At 49.5% G+C, this 15,337-nt stretch overlaps 1 protein-coding gene across 3 annotated transcripts in view; it reads left to right on the top strand.

Moving 5' to 3' along the window:
* Scube1 (signal peptide, CUB domain and EGF like domain containing 1) overlaps positions 1-15,337 on the top strand; it is a 119,302-nt gene that overhangs the window by 541 nt on the left and 103,424 nt on the right. For all 3 annotated transcript variants that reach the window (XM_035440800.1, XM_027396132.2, XM_027396131.2), the window contains exon 2: positions 2,889-3,020. In XM_035440800.1, the coding sequence (XP_035296691.1) occupies positions 2,889-3,020 (132 nt within the window). The remainder of the gene's footprint in view (positions 1-2,888; positions 3,021-15,337) is intronic.

The raw sequence follows: 15,337 nt of genomic DNA, 5'->3' as shown, positions 1-15,337 counted from the left end.
CCGAGCCGAAAGCGACCGGCGCTCCCCCAGGGCCGAGGACTTGGCAGCTGCGGCATAGGAAATACCCGGAGGTGTCCAGAAAGGACGCTCTGAGACTGGAGGGGAGGTGGGGAGATGAAGGGACAGACGGACAGGAGCCGAGGCGCAGAGGGAACAGACAAAAGGGCCCAGGAAGAAGCCCTGAGAAAGACAGCCGCGGGAGGGAAGAGGGGAGAGGAGGTAAGGGAGGGGAGCGAGGAGGCAGTGGACAGCGGGAAGGAGAAAGGCAGATCAAAGGACAGAAAGGAGGAGACAGATGGACACCAGAAACGGGAGGACTCGGAGGGGCGGCGCCGAGGGAGGGGACGGAGGGAGAGAGGAAGGATAGAGATGTCTGGGAAGAAATGGACAGATGGACTGTCAGACCGGAGGGGGAGAAGAGACGGACAGACATAGGGAAGAAGGTGGATGGAGAACACGAGTCCCAGAACAAACCAGGACTTCGTGTCGAGGACATCAGAGTGAGGGGGCAGGAGGCACAGGAGGAAGCCAGTAGATCTGGGCAGAAGGAGCTGCTAGGTGGGGGTGTCCCTCCCTGACTCGAGTTTCCTGGAAGGGGCTCCCCAGCAAAGCTGCACACCCGAGTTGTCTTTTCGAATCTCCAGTGCACTCCTCCTGGTTTTGCTTGGAGAGGGTCCTGCCTTGCTCCCACTCCAGCTTAGTCTCCCCAAGTCTGTTTTTGGAGGGGTGGGGTCTGTTTGTGCAAGTCCTACAGCAGATCCAGAGCCAGAGAGTCTATGCTGGGCCATGCTGCTTCATCATTTGCACTGTGTTTTCTTCCATGCCCCTATTCCAGAATACGGGACTTTGTGTGGGGGGTGAGGGGTGGTACTAGACATGTCTGTGGGCTTTTTTACCCCGGGGTTTGGGGCGCTTCACCTTTGTAAGACTGTCCTGTGTGTCTCTCCCTTCCTCTCTGTCCCTTCCGGTGTCTTTCTGCCTCTGCCTCCCCCACCCCTCTGTGGAAGCCTGATAACTGTAGAATTCCAGGAGCTGACCTCAAAGTAAGAAAACCAGGGTTGAAGTGAGCAGCCTGTGTTTGAGGGTAGTACAGCCTGCCTCAGCCAAGCTTCCAGGCCAAGTTTATAATTTGAAAGACAGATGGCCCCACCCACCCCTTCCAAACTTCTGTTTCTATCTCACCTACTTAGGTGGGAGATAGAAGGGATCTCAAACCCCCAGGGAACTTCCTGTCCCTCATGCTCATGCCCTGACCCATGGGAAATACAAGATGTCTCTTAGAGGTGCCCATGTGATCTGGTCCTCTCTGGTGTCCTGCCCTTGAAGCAGTGGTCCCTCTGTGGCCAGCTCTCCAGAAAGCCCCTCCCCAACTAGCTCTCCACTGGCCCTGGCAGCATTCTCTGGTTTACTAAGCTGCCTGTCCCTGGGCTCTTGCCTACTGCCTTTGGGTATATGTAGAGGTAGACCACACACTTGAGCCACATGTGGCTGGCCTTGGGAGGGTTGTTACATATGTGTACATGTTTGTGCCTATGTTTTTGCATGTGTAAATGTGTTCAGGGAGGAGTCTACTGTGTTTCTTTTCAATGTCTCTCTTCCCTCTGGTGAGCTGGAACCTTGGAGTCTGGAGTGAGGAAGAGGAGCCAGGGTGAGGGTGGGGCACAGAGCTAGGGCCCAATGTCCACCCAGGGGTGAATTCAAAGTGAAGGTTCTTGGGCACCATGAAGTCTAGGGTGAGGCCAGATGGATGAAGAGATGGGGACATTTGGAGCCTCCCAGGGGGCTGTCCTCAGGGCAGCTGCTGAAAGTCCCTTGTCTGCTCACCTGAGTCCTTCTGCCTGTCCATCTGTGTGGTGGTCATAGCCAGCTGGAAGGAGAGTGACACCCACACAAACTTGTTCTGTGATGGGGTCTAGTCCAGTAGCAGGTATCACTGCCTCAGATCCCTGGTCTAAACCTAAAGTAAACTCAGAGAGAGCAACCAAGTGATGGGACAGGGAGAGAGGGAGAGAGAGAGAGAGAGAGAGAGAGAGAGAGAGAGAGAGAGAGAGATCAGGTGTATGTACAGAAGCCTTTTTCATTATGCAACCATGACTACAGCTTTCTGTACTTAATGTGCTGGGTGCTGGGGAAGGGAGGTGGGCTACACAGGAGAAACCCTGTCTCAAAAAAGGAAAGAAAGGAAGGAAGAAAGGGAGGGAGGGAGAGAGAGAGAGAGAGAGAGAGAGAGAGAGAGAGAGAGAGAGAGAGAGAGACTAGAAACAGTTCAAGGCAAGCCCTTTAAGCCTGGATGGTGCTGGGGTCTAGAAGATAAGCTATGAGAATAGGCTTTCTGAGGCAGGAGCCTGGGTTAACATGGGGAAAGCACTCTGCTCTAGTTTGGGTCCCAGATGATTCTTCCCACAGTTCCACTGCCTTGGCGCTTGATGGAATCTCACATCCAAGTCACCTGCGCCCTCCATGGATGGCCTCTGTTCAGTATTTGCACACAGTTCTGCCTTAGTTTCCTCATCTGCAACACAGAGTAACTGTATTTAAGTTCTTCCAAGCGCTGTTTGGAATTAGGAATATGGAGGATTGGAGTGATGCCTGTGAGGAAACCAAGTTCCACAGAGAGATTTTTCTCTCTGGTATCCCTAGCCTTCAGCTTCTCCACACCTTGAGTGAGGATAATGGCCATATCTAATGGGACTGTTAAGAAAATAAAGACCAGATGTGTTGTGACATGTACCTGGCACAGAGAAACTGCCCCTCATCATACCAAATTGCTATGTGACTCTTAATGTCAGTTAGCCTGGTGGTCAAGGGTAGGATGGGGGCATGAACTTCTAGCATGGTCTCAGATGTCTTCATAGCACGCTTCACCTGAAGTTTCCCCTCCCCCACAGGAGCTGTGGACGTGGATGAGTGCTCAGAGGGCACAGATGACTGTCACATAGATGCCATCTGCCAGAACACACCCAAGTCTTACAAATGTCTCTGCAAGCCGGGCTACAAGGGGGAAGGGAAGCAGTGTGAAGGTGAGTCTCCTCACCCTCCCCACCAAGCCAGGGCCAGAGGGAGGTGGCTAAGGCCTGCCCTGTGGTATGCTAGCATACTGTCCCTACATCCCAGCACTGTGGACATAGTCAGCTTGGGCTCTGTCAATCCTGTGCTGTTCAGAGGCCTGCAGGCTTCCAGGAGACATAGCTGCTCACCTGGAGGGTGAAAGACAGAAAGGTGAAGTGCCCGGTTTCCACCTAAGTATTAGCCCTTTCGTTTCTTGAAGAAATCAAAGCCAAAGGACTATTTGTATGTCTGGTCCTGGATACATATGGGAGCCAGTAAAAGCCCAGGATGACTCTTCTCCTGAATCCCTAACTTCAGACTCCAAGCCACCCCGTGTAGCCTGTAGCTTCTATAGATTGTCCTGTCCCTGAGTAGGCTGGGCTGTGAGACTGGCTCAGCTGGCTCTTCTCTTTCTAGCCCCAGTTCTTAGACAGAGGTTCAAGGCATTCATCCATCTGTCCAGCCTCTCCTCACTTCACCTGAGGTTCTGGGTTGATGGTTCAGAAGTAGAAACCAATTCCCCCAGGGCAGACATGGTGGTGCATGCCTGAAAAATCCCAGCACTCAAGAGTCCAAGGTGAGCCAGGTGTGGTGGCACACACCTTTAATCCCAGCACTCCTGGAGGCAGAGACAGATCTACAAAAGCAAGTTCCAGGACAGTCAGGGCTACACAGAGAAACCCTGTCTCAGAAAAGGAAAGAAAGGAAGGAAGGAAGGAAGGAAGGAAGGAAGGAAGGAAGGAAGGAAGGAAGGGAGGGAGGGAGGGAGGGAGGGAGGGAGGGAGAGAAGAGAGAGAGAGAGAGAGAGAGAGAGAGAGAGAGAGAGAGAGAGAGAGAGAGAGAGAGAACTAGACTAGAAACAGTTCAAGGCAAGTGGCTGTATATAGGCTGAGACCATCTTAGGCCGCACAGTGGGTTTGCAACTAGCCTGGACTAGATCATTAGATCTCAAAAAATGAAAGAAAAGAAACTGCCTCCCGCAGAGAGACGAGCCAGGAGTCTGAACCAGGTGGGGTATCATCCCATGAAGATCTCATGGACATTTTGACCCCATTTGAGTTGAGCAAAGCTTGGCTATTGGGGTCTAAAAGCTGTTCTCCCTGATCCATGTACCCCTGACCTAGACCTTCCCATCTACCCTCAGTGTACAGAGGAAGATCAACTGAGGCAGGGATTAATAGCCGAGTTTCCAAAGTTTTCAGCAATGCAGAAGGGTTAAAACCTGGCCCTTTGTCTTGGCCCTAACAGCAGCTCAGTTTTCAGTGTGGGGTTGCATTGGGAAAACACTGCGTGACAATAGGATGAGTTTCTGCCCTTTGTGACCAGGCTCGGCAGAGTTGGGGCCTTACAGCTGCCCAGCACCCCCAGGAATGCTTTTACTCGGCCTCTACAGCCTGAGGACTGAACAGATGGCATCTCCATGTGTCCTGCTTAATGTCAGCACCTTGTTGGTTTGTTCAGTTTCCCAGGAGCTGCAGGGGGGAAGCTAGTGTAACCCCCAGGCTTCTGGGACGTTGCCAGGCAGCAGGTAGAGAGAGCGGATCATGTGCAAAAGTTTGGTGGGATGGTTTGGCCTGACTGCTGGCACAATCTAGAGGGTATGTAACTCAGTGGTCCGGGTGGTACAGTGAGTGTATAATTTCTGCCCCTCTCCTTAACCTTAAGACCCAGTGTTTCTAGCAAGGGAGGGTATGATTGTCCCAACCCTTCTGCTAGCTGAGGCCACCAAGCCGACATGTCCTCGAAGCCCAGCTCCTGCTGTCCTCCACTCTCAGGCTCTCGTCATCTTCTGCTCCCTCTGAAGCCCTTCAGAGCTCAGGTTCCCCATACTAATGGGGTCCCAGGCTGAGACCTTGAACTCCTGATCTCCTGCCTCTATCTCTGTGATGACAGATGATTACACATAGGGATCAAACCCTGGGCTCCCTGTAGCTAGGTAATCACTCCACAACTGAGCTATGTCCCAGCCCAAGAGCCAGACTCATGTTCCCAACCAGTTTGGCCACCTGGCTCTGTGAACCTTTTGCCCATGTCTGTCCCAGAAGGAAGTTCGAGTGTCCTTCAGGAATGCGCATGCCACCCTTCTGCATTGAGCACCTAGTATGCTCCCCGAAGCCCCTTGGCTGCCTTCCATTGTTGCTTTTCTGACTCTGGGTTCTAATTTTATGCCTTGCTCCCCAACCTTGTTTAATGTGGGCTGGGTGTTGAGGGCCATCCCTCTCGAGTCATATGTCTCCGGTTGTGCCCCCAGGAACTCAGGAGTACCTCACTTACAAAGTCTGCCATTCTGCTCCCAACTCCTGGGGCAGAGCCTGTCACTAGTCCAGGCCTGTGAGATATGTTTAGTTTGAGTCCACTCCCCAACCAAGATGGAGTTCAAATGAGCAATTTGAGAGACCCCAATGAGTGGGATGTGGGGAGCATGGATGGGTTGCTAGGAGGAGCCTTTTGGTGATGGTGTCATTTTAACCCTGTGTCATGTGAGAAGAAAGCAGGGAATAGCCTGGCCTCTGCAAAGGGCCTTGGCTGCATATCAGCTCACCTCTGACATGAACACAGGGTCATGATTTGCCCTCAGCAAGCATCATTATCTCCTTTGGCTCTTTAGACCCAGACTCACCCTGAAGACTGGCTGGACACAGTGCAGTGTGTGAAGCCTTCTTGCCTTGATCCGTAGCTCCCAGTATTCCACATGCAAATGGGTGTGTTAAGTGGCCCCATGTGCTTTCAGAGCAGCTGCAAGCTTCAGGGGGTTGTGAATGATAAAGAGCTTTCAGAGTCCCCTCAATGCCACACACCTTGGAGGTGACGCTCATGGCACATGTGTCCCTGGCCTTCAGTTGGAGGTGCCCCATGGGCTGAACTTGTTTATCAGTGACAATCTTAAATCACAGGGGCCATCTGAGAGAGAATAACCTTGCTGGGGTTGGGATGAAAGCCCAGGTGTGGTGGGCCCGTTGCCGTGTGTCTGCTGTGGTCAGTGCTATCTCTCACGTTCTGAATGGTCCTAATTCAGCTGAGCAGAGTCATTAAAGAATAGATGTTGAGCCAGATTGCTGTGATTCACATCCTGCCTATGTATCTGGGCAAGCCACTCAACCTCTGTGTGTGCAGCGAGCATCATTCTAGCAGCTACTTTGCAGAAGGCAAGGACTAAGTGTGTTAATGTATTTACAGCATGAAAGCATAACCTGGCATGTAGAGTGTAATACAGAAGCAGTAGCTGCTGGTGCTGTGGTAATGATGGCAGGGCTACCAGGTGATGATGAGGTGGTCTTTGAGACAGGGTTTCTCTGTGGCTTTGGAGGCTGTCCTGGAACAAGCTCTTGTAGTCCAGGCTGGTCTCGAACTCACAGAGACCCGCCGGTCTTTTTCATTTTTAGCTTTTCTTTTGCAATGCTGAAAACCAAACCCAGGATCTTATACAAGCCACATGACAAATACTGTACTGCTGAGCCGCACCCTCTGCCAAGGGTGACCCTGTTGCTCAAAGTAATATTGATGATGGTGATATTAATAATGATGGATGTGGGGACATTGATTTAGATGAAGATTACGGTGACAGTAATGGAGATGACACTGGTGAGGGTCATGGTGAAGATGACGTTAGTGATTGTGATACTTACTGATTGTGGTGGTAATGGTGATGGGATGGGCGTGATGTTGATGATATTGATAGTAACTAGTGATTGTGATGCTGATGAGGGTGATGGTGATTATTATACTGATGGTAACAATGCTGACGGGATGAGGATGACATTGAGGCAGTGTCTGTTTTTATTATTATCTCATCCTGCTGATGTTTTAATGCTGGCAGATGGCTTGCTGTGGACTGACAGGATGACTATGAGGTAAGGGCCTTGCTGAGAACAAATGGGGCTGCCTTGGGCCACTGATGAAGTTGTGATGAGGCAGATGAGGAGTTTTCTCTGTGACTCATGTCCTTTTAGAAGTTACCTTGTAGGTGTAGAAACTTGGAAAACACATCATAGGGCACCCAGGTGTCCCTTGAGCTTGACATGTGACTGCTTTTGGTGGCCCTTTCCAGACCCACTCACACCTCCATTTTAAGCTCTGCCATACTGCACTGTATGTCCCCAGGCTCCTCCTGGACCTGCCTCAAGGGCTGTGGCTGTCACCTGTTAGACTCCCATCCAGGGAACCTAGCTGTGGAGGGAGGGATGTCCCCAGGGCCACCTCCTTCCAGAAGCGTTCTCTGGTTCCCAAACAGGTGAGTTCTGGCTGTTGTCATCTTTCCTCAGAGCCTATCTCCCTAGGTTGTGATGTCCCAAGCCAGTCCTCTGAGACTTGCTCAAAGCTGTTGTTGGAAGGCAGTTAGCAGCCCAGAGAATGTCAGAGAAGGCCTCCCTGAGCCTCACAGGCTCTGAAGACTTGCAAATGAGGAAAATGAGGCCTCTGACCGGTGTGGTCCGGTGACAGAGTTCATCTGGGGAAACAGGGACCAGAGAGGTCTTTAAACAGGTTGATCAGCTGAGAGGCAGCAGAAGCTGGGTCCAGCCATCATCCACGGGTCTCAACAGTTTGTCTGAAGACGGCAGGGTGAGGGTTCCCTAGCCGTGCACTGATGGAGGAGGTCATAGGGACTCTTTTCTCCACAGTTGTTCCCTGGAGACAGGTCTGTGACTGTGACCCACTAGAATCACATCATCCATGGTATAGATAAGAGACCCTCTCCCTTGGGCTCACTCCAGGCCTCTGCCCAAACACTTTGAGCTACTGATTTTTTTAATCCTTCCCTCCTTATCTCATCCCAAATGCTTTTTCTTCTTCTTCTTCTTCTTCTTCTTCTTCTTCTTCTTCTTCTTCTTCTTCTTCTTCTTCTTCTTCTTCTTCTTCTTCTTCTTTGCCTCTTCAAACTCCAGCTCCTTTCTCCTCTGGGACCTTTGCACAGTCTGTCTCCCAGTCCTTCCTCCCTTATCTAAGCTGGTGCATCTGCATCTCATGGGGCCCTTTGGCTGGACACAGGCCTTTTGGAGGCCGTGGGGGTCGGCCCTGCACCAGCACACCCCCTGTTCTGAATTAACCAGGCCTATTTGAGCTCGTTCTGCCAGAGCGGCAGACTGGGGCCAGGAGGGGGCAACTCATCCCCTTTAAATGCTTCAACTCATTTAACCTTAACCGCCTTGTTTTCATAGACATTTGCAAAGGAAAAGGACCAAATTATAGCTTGAATTGGGTCTTACTAATCTTAATTAAAAGCTCTCGTTTATAATCAGGACCAGGCCTGAAAGGAGGAGCAAACCACCCTCAAATGGCTTGTTTAAATAACTGAGAAACGTGCACCCCCCCCCCCATGGCTGTTTAGTCTGAACCCATGGCGCACATCACCCTTCTACGTGTGCTTAATTTTTAGACCATTCATTCAAGTGGTTTATTCCTCTCACAAGTTTCAACTCAGGCCCTTTTCAAAATTCTGTAATTAAAGCTCTTGGGGGGGAAATGAGATTTTGTTTTGGCCACAGTATATTAAATATATTACTATTTTCCTTTTGGTGTATGTATGTGTGTAAAGAAAAAAATGACAACCATCAAAGATTGCAAAATTAGCATGTATGTAATGAATGTAAATAATCACTTCCTGGATTTTATATCCCTGGGGTGTACTTGTCAATCACTAAAGTTAGGTAGATTACAGAGCATGTCATTAAAGGGTTTTAACCAAACTCTTAATAACACACACAGTGATTCATTTAGTTTATCATTAAGGAAAAAAATCTAAAACCAATTGGCCTTCATAGGGAATAATGGCCAAGGTCTTATTAAGTCATTTCCATTGTGATTATAGCACACTTTATTGAAACTCTAGTATATTTTTTCTTCTTTCTTTCTTTCTTTATGTTTTTGGCTTGGGGCAGGGGAGGCCAGGAAAGACTTGGGGGGAGGTATCAAGTAAGGGAGAATTCTCCTCCTGTTAAGTCTGAAAACATGCAATTATGTGCGCTAATGTGTGTACTGCCCAAGATGAAAGCATGGGGATCCTGTAGTCCAGCTGGGCAGGAGGATTCTGGATGAGACCTCAAGCTCCCACTTACTTATTCCCAGGTAGCAATTAAGTGGAGTTCTCATTTCATTTCTGTTTCTGTTTCTGTGACAAAATACTCCGATGGAAAGCAACCTAGGGAAGAAAGGGAGTATTTTAGCTTACAGTTCCGGGGTACAGTCCGTCATGGTGGGGAAGTCAAGGCAGGAACATGGCTGGTCATGTCACATCCACTCTCGAGAGCAGAGAGACAAATGCACCCTCTGCCTGCTTGCTTGGTAAGGAACCAACCCTCTCTACTCTTACACAGTTCACGGCCCCAAGCCAGGGAATGATGCTACCCACAATGCCCTGGGCCTTCACACATCAGTTAACATTTGGAACAAGTCTCCACAGACATGGTACTTAGGCCACCTTGATCCAGACAGTCCCTCACTGAGACTCTCTTCCTGGTGATTCTAGGTTGTGGCAAGGCAACAGTTAAAACTAACCAGAAGGAGTAGGGCAGGGTTGGGAGAGAGACCCATTAAGAGCACTGGTTGCTCTTGTAGAGGACCCAGGTTCAATTCCCAGCACCCACTTGGTGGCCCACAATCTTCTGTAATTCCAGTTCTAGGGGATCCAACGCCCTCATCCGACCTCTGTAGGCAACAGTCACACATGTGGTGCACATACATACATGCAAGCAAAACACTCAAGCACATAGAATAAATCTTGAAAGAAAAAAAAAAAAAACTTAACCAGTACAGGCAGGGTTGCTTGTAACTGACCCCAGTCAATGGCAGTTTCAGTCACTTGGAAAGTTGTTGGGACCCATGACTGTCTGAGCAGGGCCAATGAAAACCTTGTGCACTTGGTTTTGTATTGGAGACAAGTTCATGTAAAACATGGGATCCAGCCTGGGGGTATCCAGAGTGTTAGCTGAGGGTCTTCTGGCTGTCAAGCTTTATGCTGGGCCCAGGTATGATCCCTGGCCATTACCTCACTGATTAGCAGAAAGCTGGAAAAGACGAAATGAGTTAGAAAGCAATGGATAGAGGCAGGACTCAGAGGGGGTGGAGAAGGGAAAGTGGCGATCTACCCCGGCCTGTGGTAGGGAAGAAAGTGGGAGTGAAGGGGGGGGAGTGTTCCCTAAGGAGGTATCATCCAAGCCATGCTAGAGCTCTGACATTGCCTCCAGCTCTGGGGCCAGTGGCTAGAAGAAAGCTCAGAGGGGTTCACTGAAATTCTGCGAGTAATGGGTCATCTGGAGCCCTGGCTTCCTCAGTCTGCCTCCCTCGACAATAGGAGCTGCCACACCTGCCTAGGACCATGCATTTGAGTAGAAGTTGTGAGAGGGAGCCTGCCTGGATCTAGGGCAGCAGTTCTCAGCCTGTGGGTCTCAACCTTTGGGGGTCACATATCAGATAGGCCACATATCAAATATTTGCATTACTATTCCTAAAGTTACTACAATTATGAAGTAGCAGCGAAATAATTTTATGTTGGGGGGAGGGTCACCACAACATGAGGAACTGTATTAAAGGGTCCCTGAATTAGGAAAGTCGAGAAACACTGCTCTAGGGTATGTCAAAGGCAGCCTCAGGGGCTTTGTGTTTGGGCTCTTCGCTGTAAAATGTTTTGCCCCTGGCTTCCCACCCCCTGGGTCTCCTGTCCCCCCAGGCAGCAGCCTTTCTCAGCTCTGCCTCCAGGCCCTCTCCCCTCCCCTCCCCTCCACTGCTTCTTATTACAGTGGCTGTATTTGTGTTTCCATCAGAGGAATGCTAACCAGAAAAAAACCATTATTTCTAAGAAAATAAACTGTGGGCTTGTTGGCCTTTGAGTGCTACTGAAATGGATATCGGCCTTCCCCAAAGGCCTTGAGACAAAGAGTGCAAGGGGCTTGTATATACGGGCAAGGTCAGGGGGTCTGAGAGGTTGTCCTGACTGGGACTTCCAGATGGATCCAGGCTGTAGCCCTGAGAAGAGTAGAACTGTAGCAGCAATGGTTGCCTGAGGCTTCAATCTTGGGATCCTAACAGCTGTCAGGGTTGTTCTTTCCCCATGCCTTCCAGTGTCCCCAAGATACACCCTTTTCTTAGAGGACTCAGGCCTTCTGCCCAGGCCTGCCTTCCTTGGGAAGGGGTGTAGAGCTGAGAATGGGCCCATGGAGAACAGGGCTTCCAGCCTTGTGGGTCTCTCAGGTCTTAGCATACTGACTGCCAAGTTCAGAGAGGGCCAGCGGGTCCCAGGCCCCTTGGACCCCCACTGTGAGAAGCTCCTCATTTAGGATGCTCCCCACTCTGGAGGTAATAAATGCTGTTGGATCTTTAGCAGAGTTCATCAACCTGCCCCTTCCCACCACTACTAGTCCTACTGGCAGACCTGGACCTCACTGGGGTCCTGTTAGTTTCTCAATGAAGCCCTGTGCCCAGGGTCTGGGGCTAGCATAAGGCACAGAAGAAAAGCAGACCAGTGTCCTAACCCTCAGTGGATACCATGGCCATAAAGTTCTGCTCCACTGAGACATGGGGGCTTCCCTTGGTGGCTTTACCCAGAGTAAAGACACCTCCAACACTAGCCTGCTTGTGTTGGGGTTTCAGCTTTGCAGCAAACGTGCCCTGTGAGTAGGGAAGTGGAAATGAGCTTCCCTATCTGGGCCACAGTGAAGGTTTAGCCAGTTGCCTCTGCTACTTCTATTATTGATGGGGGGGGCTGGTAATATCCTCCAGGGATCTGGGGAGAAAGATAGGAAGCTCACCCACAGGTCTGCTCAACTCAGCCACAGTTGGCTGCCTGTCTGCAGTGGCTGCAGCAAGGATGGAAAGCTGAGCTGGGAGTCCTGGGTCTAAGCTGCCATCAGCCTACGCTTGCTGATGAGCTCGATGTCCAAGACACCCTGTGTGGACCCTCAGTTACACCTCCGTGCAAACCACAGAACGTAGACCAGCTCTCTGACTTGGAGGTGAGACTTCATTGCTGGCACCTGTGTGCTTCTGATGATCTGGGGCCCCTGAAGAGTCTCAAGTTTCAAGGTCTGCAGCCCTGCGCCCTCCCCCACCCCTGCCTTGCCAAAGAAAGGAGAGAATGGCTGATAGCTTCTGGGATCCTGTTCATAAAAGTCAGGAGAGAGCACAGGGCTGGCAGAGCCCCAGGCTCTTGTCACTGACACCCCAGACACTTCTAGGGCTCAGTTTCATCAACTGTTTCATGAGGTCTTGAGGCCAAAATCTGGAGAAGAACCTCCAAGTAAGGGTTTAGGGTATTATTGAGGGAGAATTGCTATAATTTGCCCATCCTTTTCCTAGTGGCTTGGTAGACACACCCCTCGATCTTGGGAGACTACACCCCACCATGAACCCAGGCTGAGAAGATGGCATGAAGGCTGGTTCAAAGTGAGCCCCCTTGAGCCAAATATAGTGTTGCATACATGAAATGCCAGTACCTGGGAGGTGGAGACCAGCCTGGGCTACATGGTAGGAACCTATCTAAAAATACTTTTTGAAAACAAAATAGAAAACGCAGTACACACAAATCAGCCATCCTCATGGTCCTCCTGCATCCAGGCAGAAGTCAAAAGGCCAGCTCACTCAGTGGATAAGTGCAACAATAACACTGGCTTGTCTTCAATTAAAAAATTATCATTATCACATGATTGTATGATGTGTGTGGGGCTCATGTCACAGAGTCCTGGGGAGGATTAAGACACAGTGGAGTCTGCCCTCTCTGCTTTCAGTTTTGTGTGGGTTCTGGGAAATCACGAGCTGTCTATCTCACCAGCCCTCTTTCTCTTTGTTTTTAAAACCACTTTGTTGAGATACAGCTTGCATACCACATAGTTGACCCATGTGAACTCTCCAAGTCAATATCTTTTAGTGAATCCACAGTTGCTCATCACCACAATCTGTTTAGAAACTCCGTGTTTCTCAGCCACCACCCCCACCCCCAGACTTGCAACTCCTGTAACCACTGGATACCACTAGTATACCACATTCTGTCTCTGTGATGGCCTGTTCGGGGAAACATTCTGTGGATAGGATCACATAGTATGTGGCCTTTTGTGACTGAACAGTGTTTATTTGAAGTCAGGCAGCCTGGCTAAGTTGCTGACTTTGCTCGTCTTGGTAGTCTTCATTTCCCTTAGCTTAAAGTTAAGATGTTGGCACCCATCTCTTGGAGCTGTCCTATGTGCAGAGCCCATGAACTGCCCAGTGCTGTACCACACATTTCAAGGGCCAGTCAGTGGAAGCGACAACCAGCTGCTTGTTCGTTCTCTCAGTATTCAGCCAATGCCCATTGCATGCATTCTGCTAGCTTCCAAGGCTCAAGCTGAACAAGATACAAGTCACCATGGACTGGCAGCTTCCAATGTCACAGTAATGGTGTCTCTAGGTAGTGGAGCTGGGACCCAGACTGGGAAGAGGGGCAAGCTAAGCTTCAGAGGGGGCAAGACACCAAATCCCAAGCCAGGATGATTAGGAACCTGAGCTGCTGAAGGTGCTCCAGGCACAGAGAGCTCCAGAAGAATACTTAATGATGGCCAGAAGCCACATGGGGCACTGGAAGAGGTCACAAAGTAGCTGTAACCCCATGGTTATCTCAGATCTCAGAGTGGGGTAGGGAGACCTTCACTCCCTCTGAGCTGTGGACATTGTATGCAGTTAGGAATGAGAAAGTATATAGATTGGTGTTGGTTTTGTGTGACCTTTGACCTCTCCTGTAATTAACTGCTGGGCCCACTTCTGGCATTGTCTCTGCAGAAGGGAAACCTGATCGATGGATGCCAGGGGTCCTCAGAGAGCTGGTCTCATTACTCAATCATTACAGAACTGGAGCTTAACCCTGCACCACCGGAGACAGGGGGCTTAATCCTTCCTGCCAGGCAGAAACTACCTTCCCGAAAGCGTAATTAGCCAACAAACTGGATTAAGATTTATTCATCAATAAGGACTCAACTTCCTAAGCCATACATCTCTCCCAGAATAGATGTCTATCTAAAGAGTGCATGGTTTTCCTAAAGCCACAGACAAAGGAGAGACAAGCTAGTGCCCAGTAGGGGACAGAGTCTTTGTTAGAGCATTGGGGCTTCCCATCTGGGAGGAATGTCTAGAAAAATGCCAATCAGGGAAATGAGATCTTGTCATCAATGGCCTCTGAGAGTGAAAGTGTGGTTGCTTTCAAAGCCCTCCTTTTGAGGTTTTCTATCAGCTTTGATTTAAAAAGAAAAATAAATTATCCTGAAACACTATTAAAATGAGAAGGCACTCAGATTCATTGGGAAAGAATCTTCTAGAACCTAGATACCACAGAATAAGAATATATTTTATAAGGCAGTGAGAATCAATTTTGAATTAAATGGAGAAAAAATCCATCCTCTTTGGTGTCTGCCCCAGTGCTGCTGGCACAAGACCATGGCTGTGGGATGGTGTTTGCACTGACGTTTTAATATAGGAAAAGTAAGGCTATGTGGCCTTTGAATACACCCATAATGCACAGTTGCTGTGTTGTTTGCTCTGCTCTGTTGGATTTGAAAACAATCCTCTACTAGGAATTAAGTTTCCATTAAAAGGGAGAGAGGTGAGATGTCTTACAGAGTGAGGGTGACTGCTGTCAAGCCTGATGACCTGAGTTTGATTCCTGAGACCGACACCGCAGAAGGAGAACACAAACTCCTTCAAGTTGTCCTCTGACTTACACACACACACACACACACACACACACACACACCAAATGTAATTTTAAAAATTGCCACACAAAAAATAGAGATAAATGTAATAAAAATTTAATCATTAAAACTTTTTCATTAAAAGGAAAATCTAAGCTGAAGGAAGAGCAGAGATGGACAGTGAGCTGATGAACCTCACTTCTTCAGTGGGAGTTTGGATCCTTTGTCCTGCCCTCTGTTCATATCTACCCTCCTGGCATCACTGTCACCACCCTTCAGTGTCAAGTTTAGGTAACCTGAGATATGATACCCATGATGTCTTTCCCTCAGTGGCCTTTCTCCTTAATGACTTTTGGGAGCAAGGAGACCTGTTTTTCTCACACCCTGAAGATGTGGATGTAACTGGAAGAGGAGAGGGTGGACTTAGATGCAGCACTGTCTGAGGGCCTGGAGCCTCTCAAAATTAAGATGGGAACAGCACCCACTTCCCAGGTGACCTTGTCACTCAGTTTCTAACTCTGCCATCCCAGGCTGGCTTTCTTCTACATTTCTGTATTCCTTGGATGTCTGTGTCCTACTGAAAATCCTAGACAGAGGTGAGGGAACAGCTCAGCTGAGGCAAGCAGCTTGATCCCCAGAACCCA

Source organism: Cricetulus griseus, chromosome 2 (genome assembly GCF_003668045.3).
Source record: "Cricetulus griseus strain 17A/GY chromosome 2, alternate assembly CriGri-PICRH-1.0, whole genome shotgun sequence".
NCBI lineage: Eukaryota > Metazoa > Chordata > Mammalia > Rodentia > Cricetidae > Cricetulus > Cricetulus griseus.
This window is presented reverse-complemented; position numbering and strand designations above follow the sequence as displayed.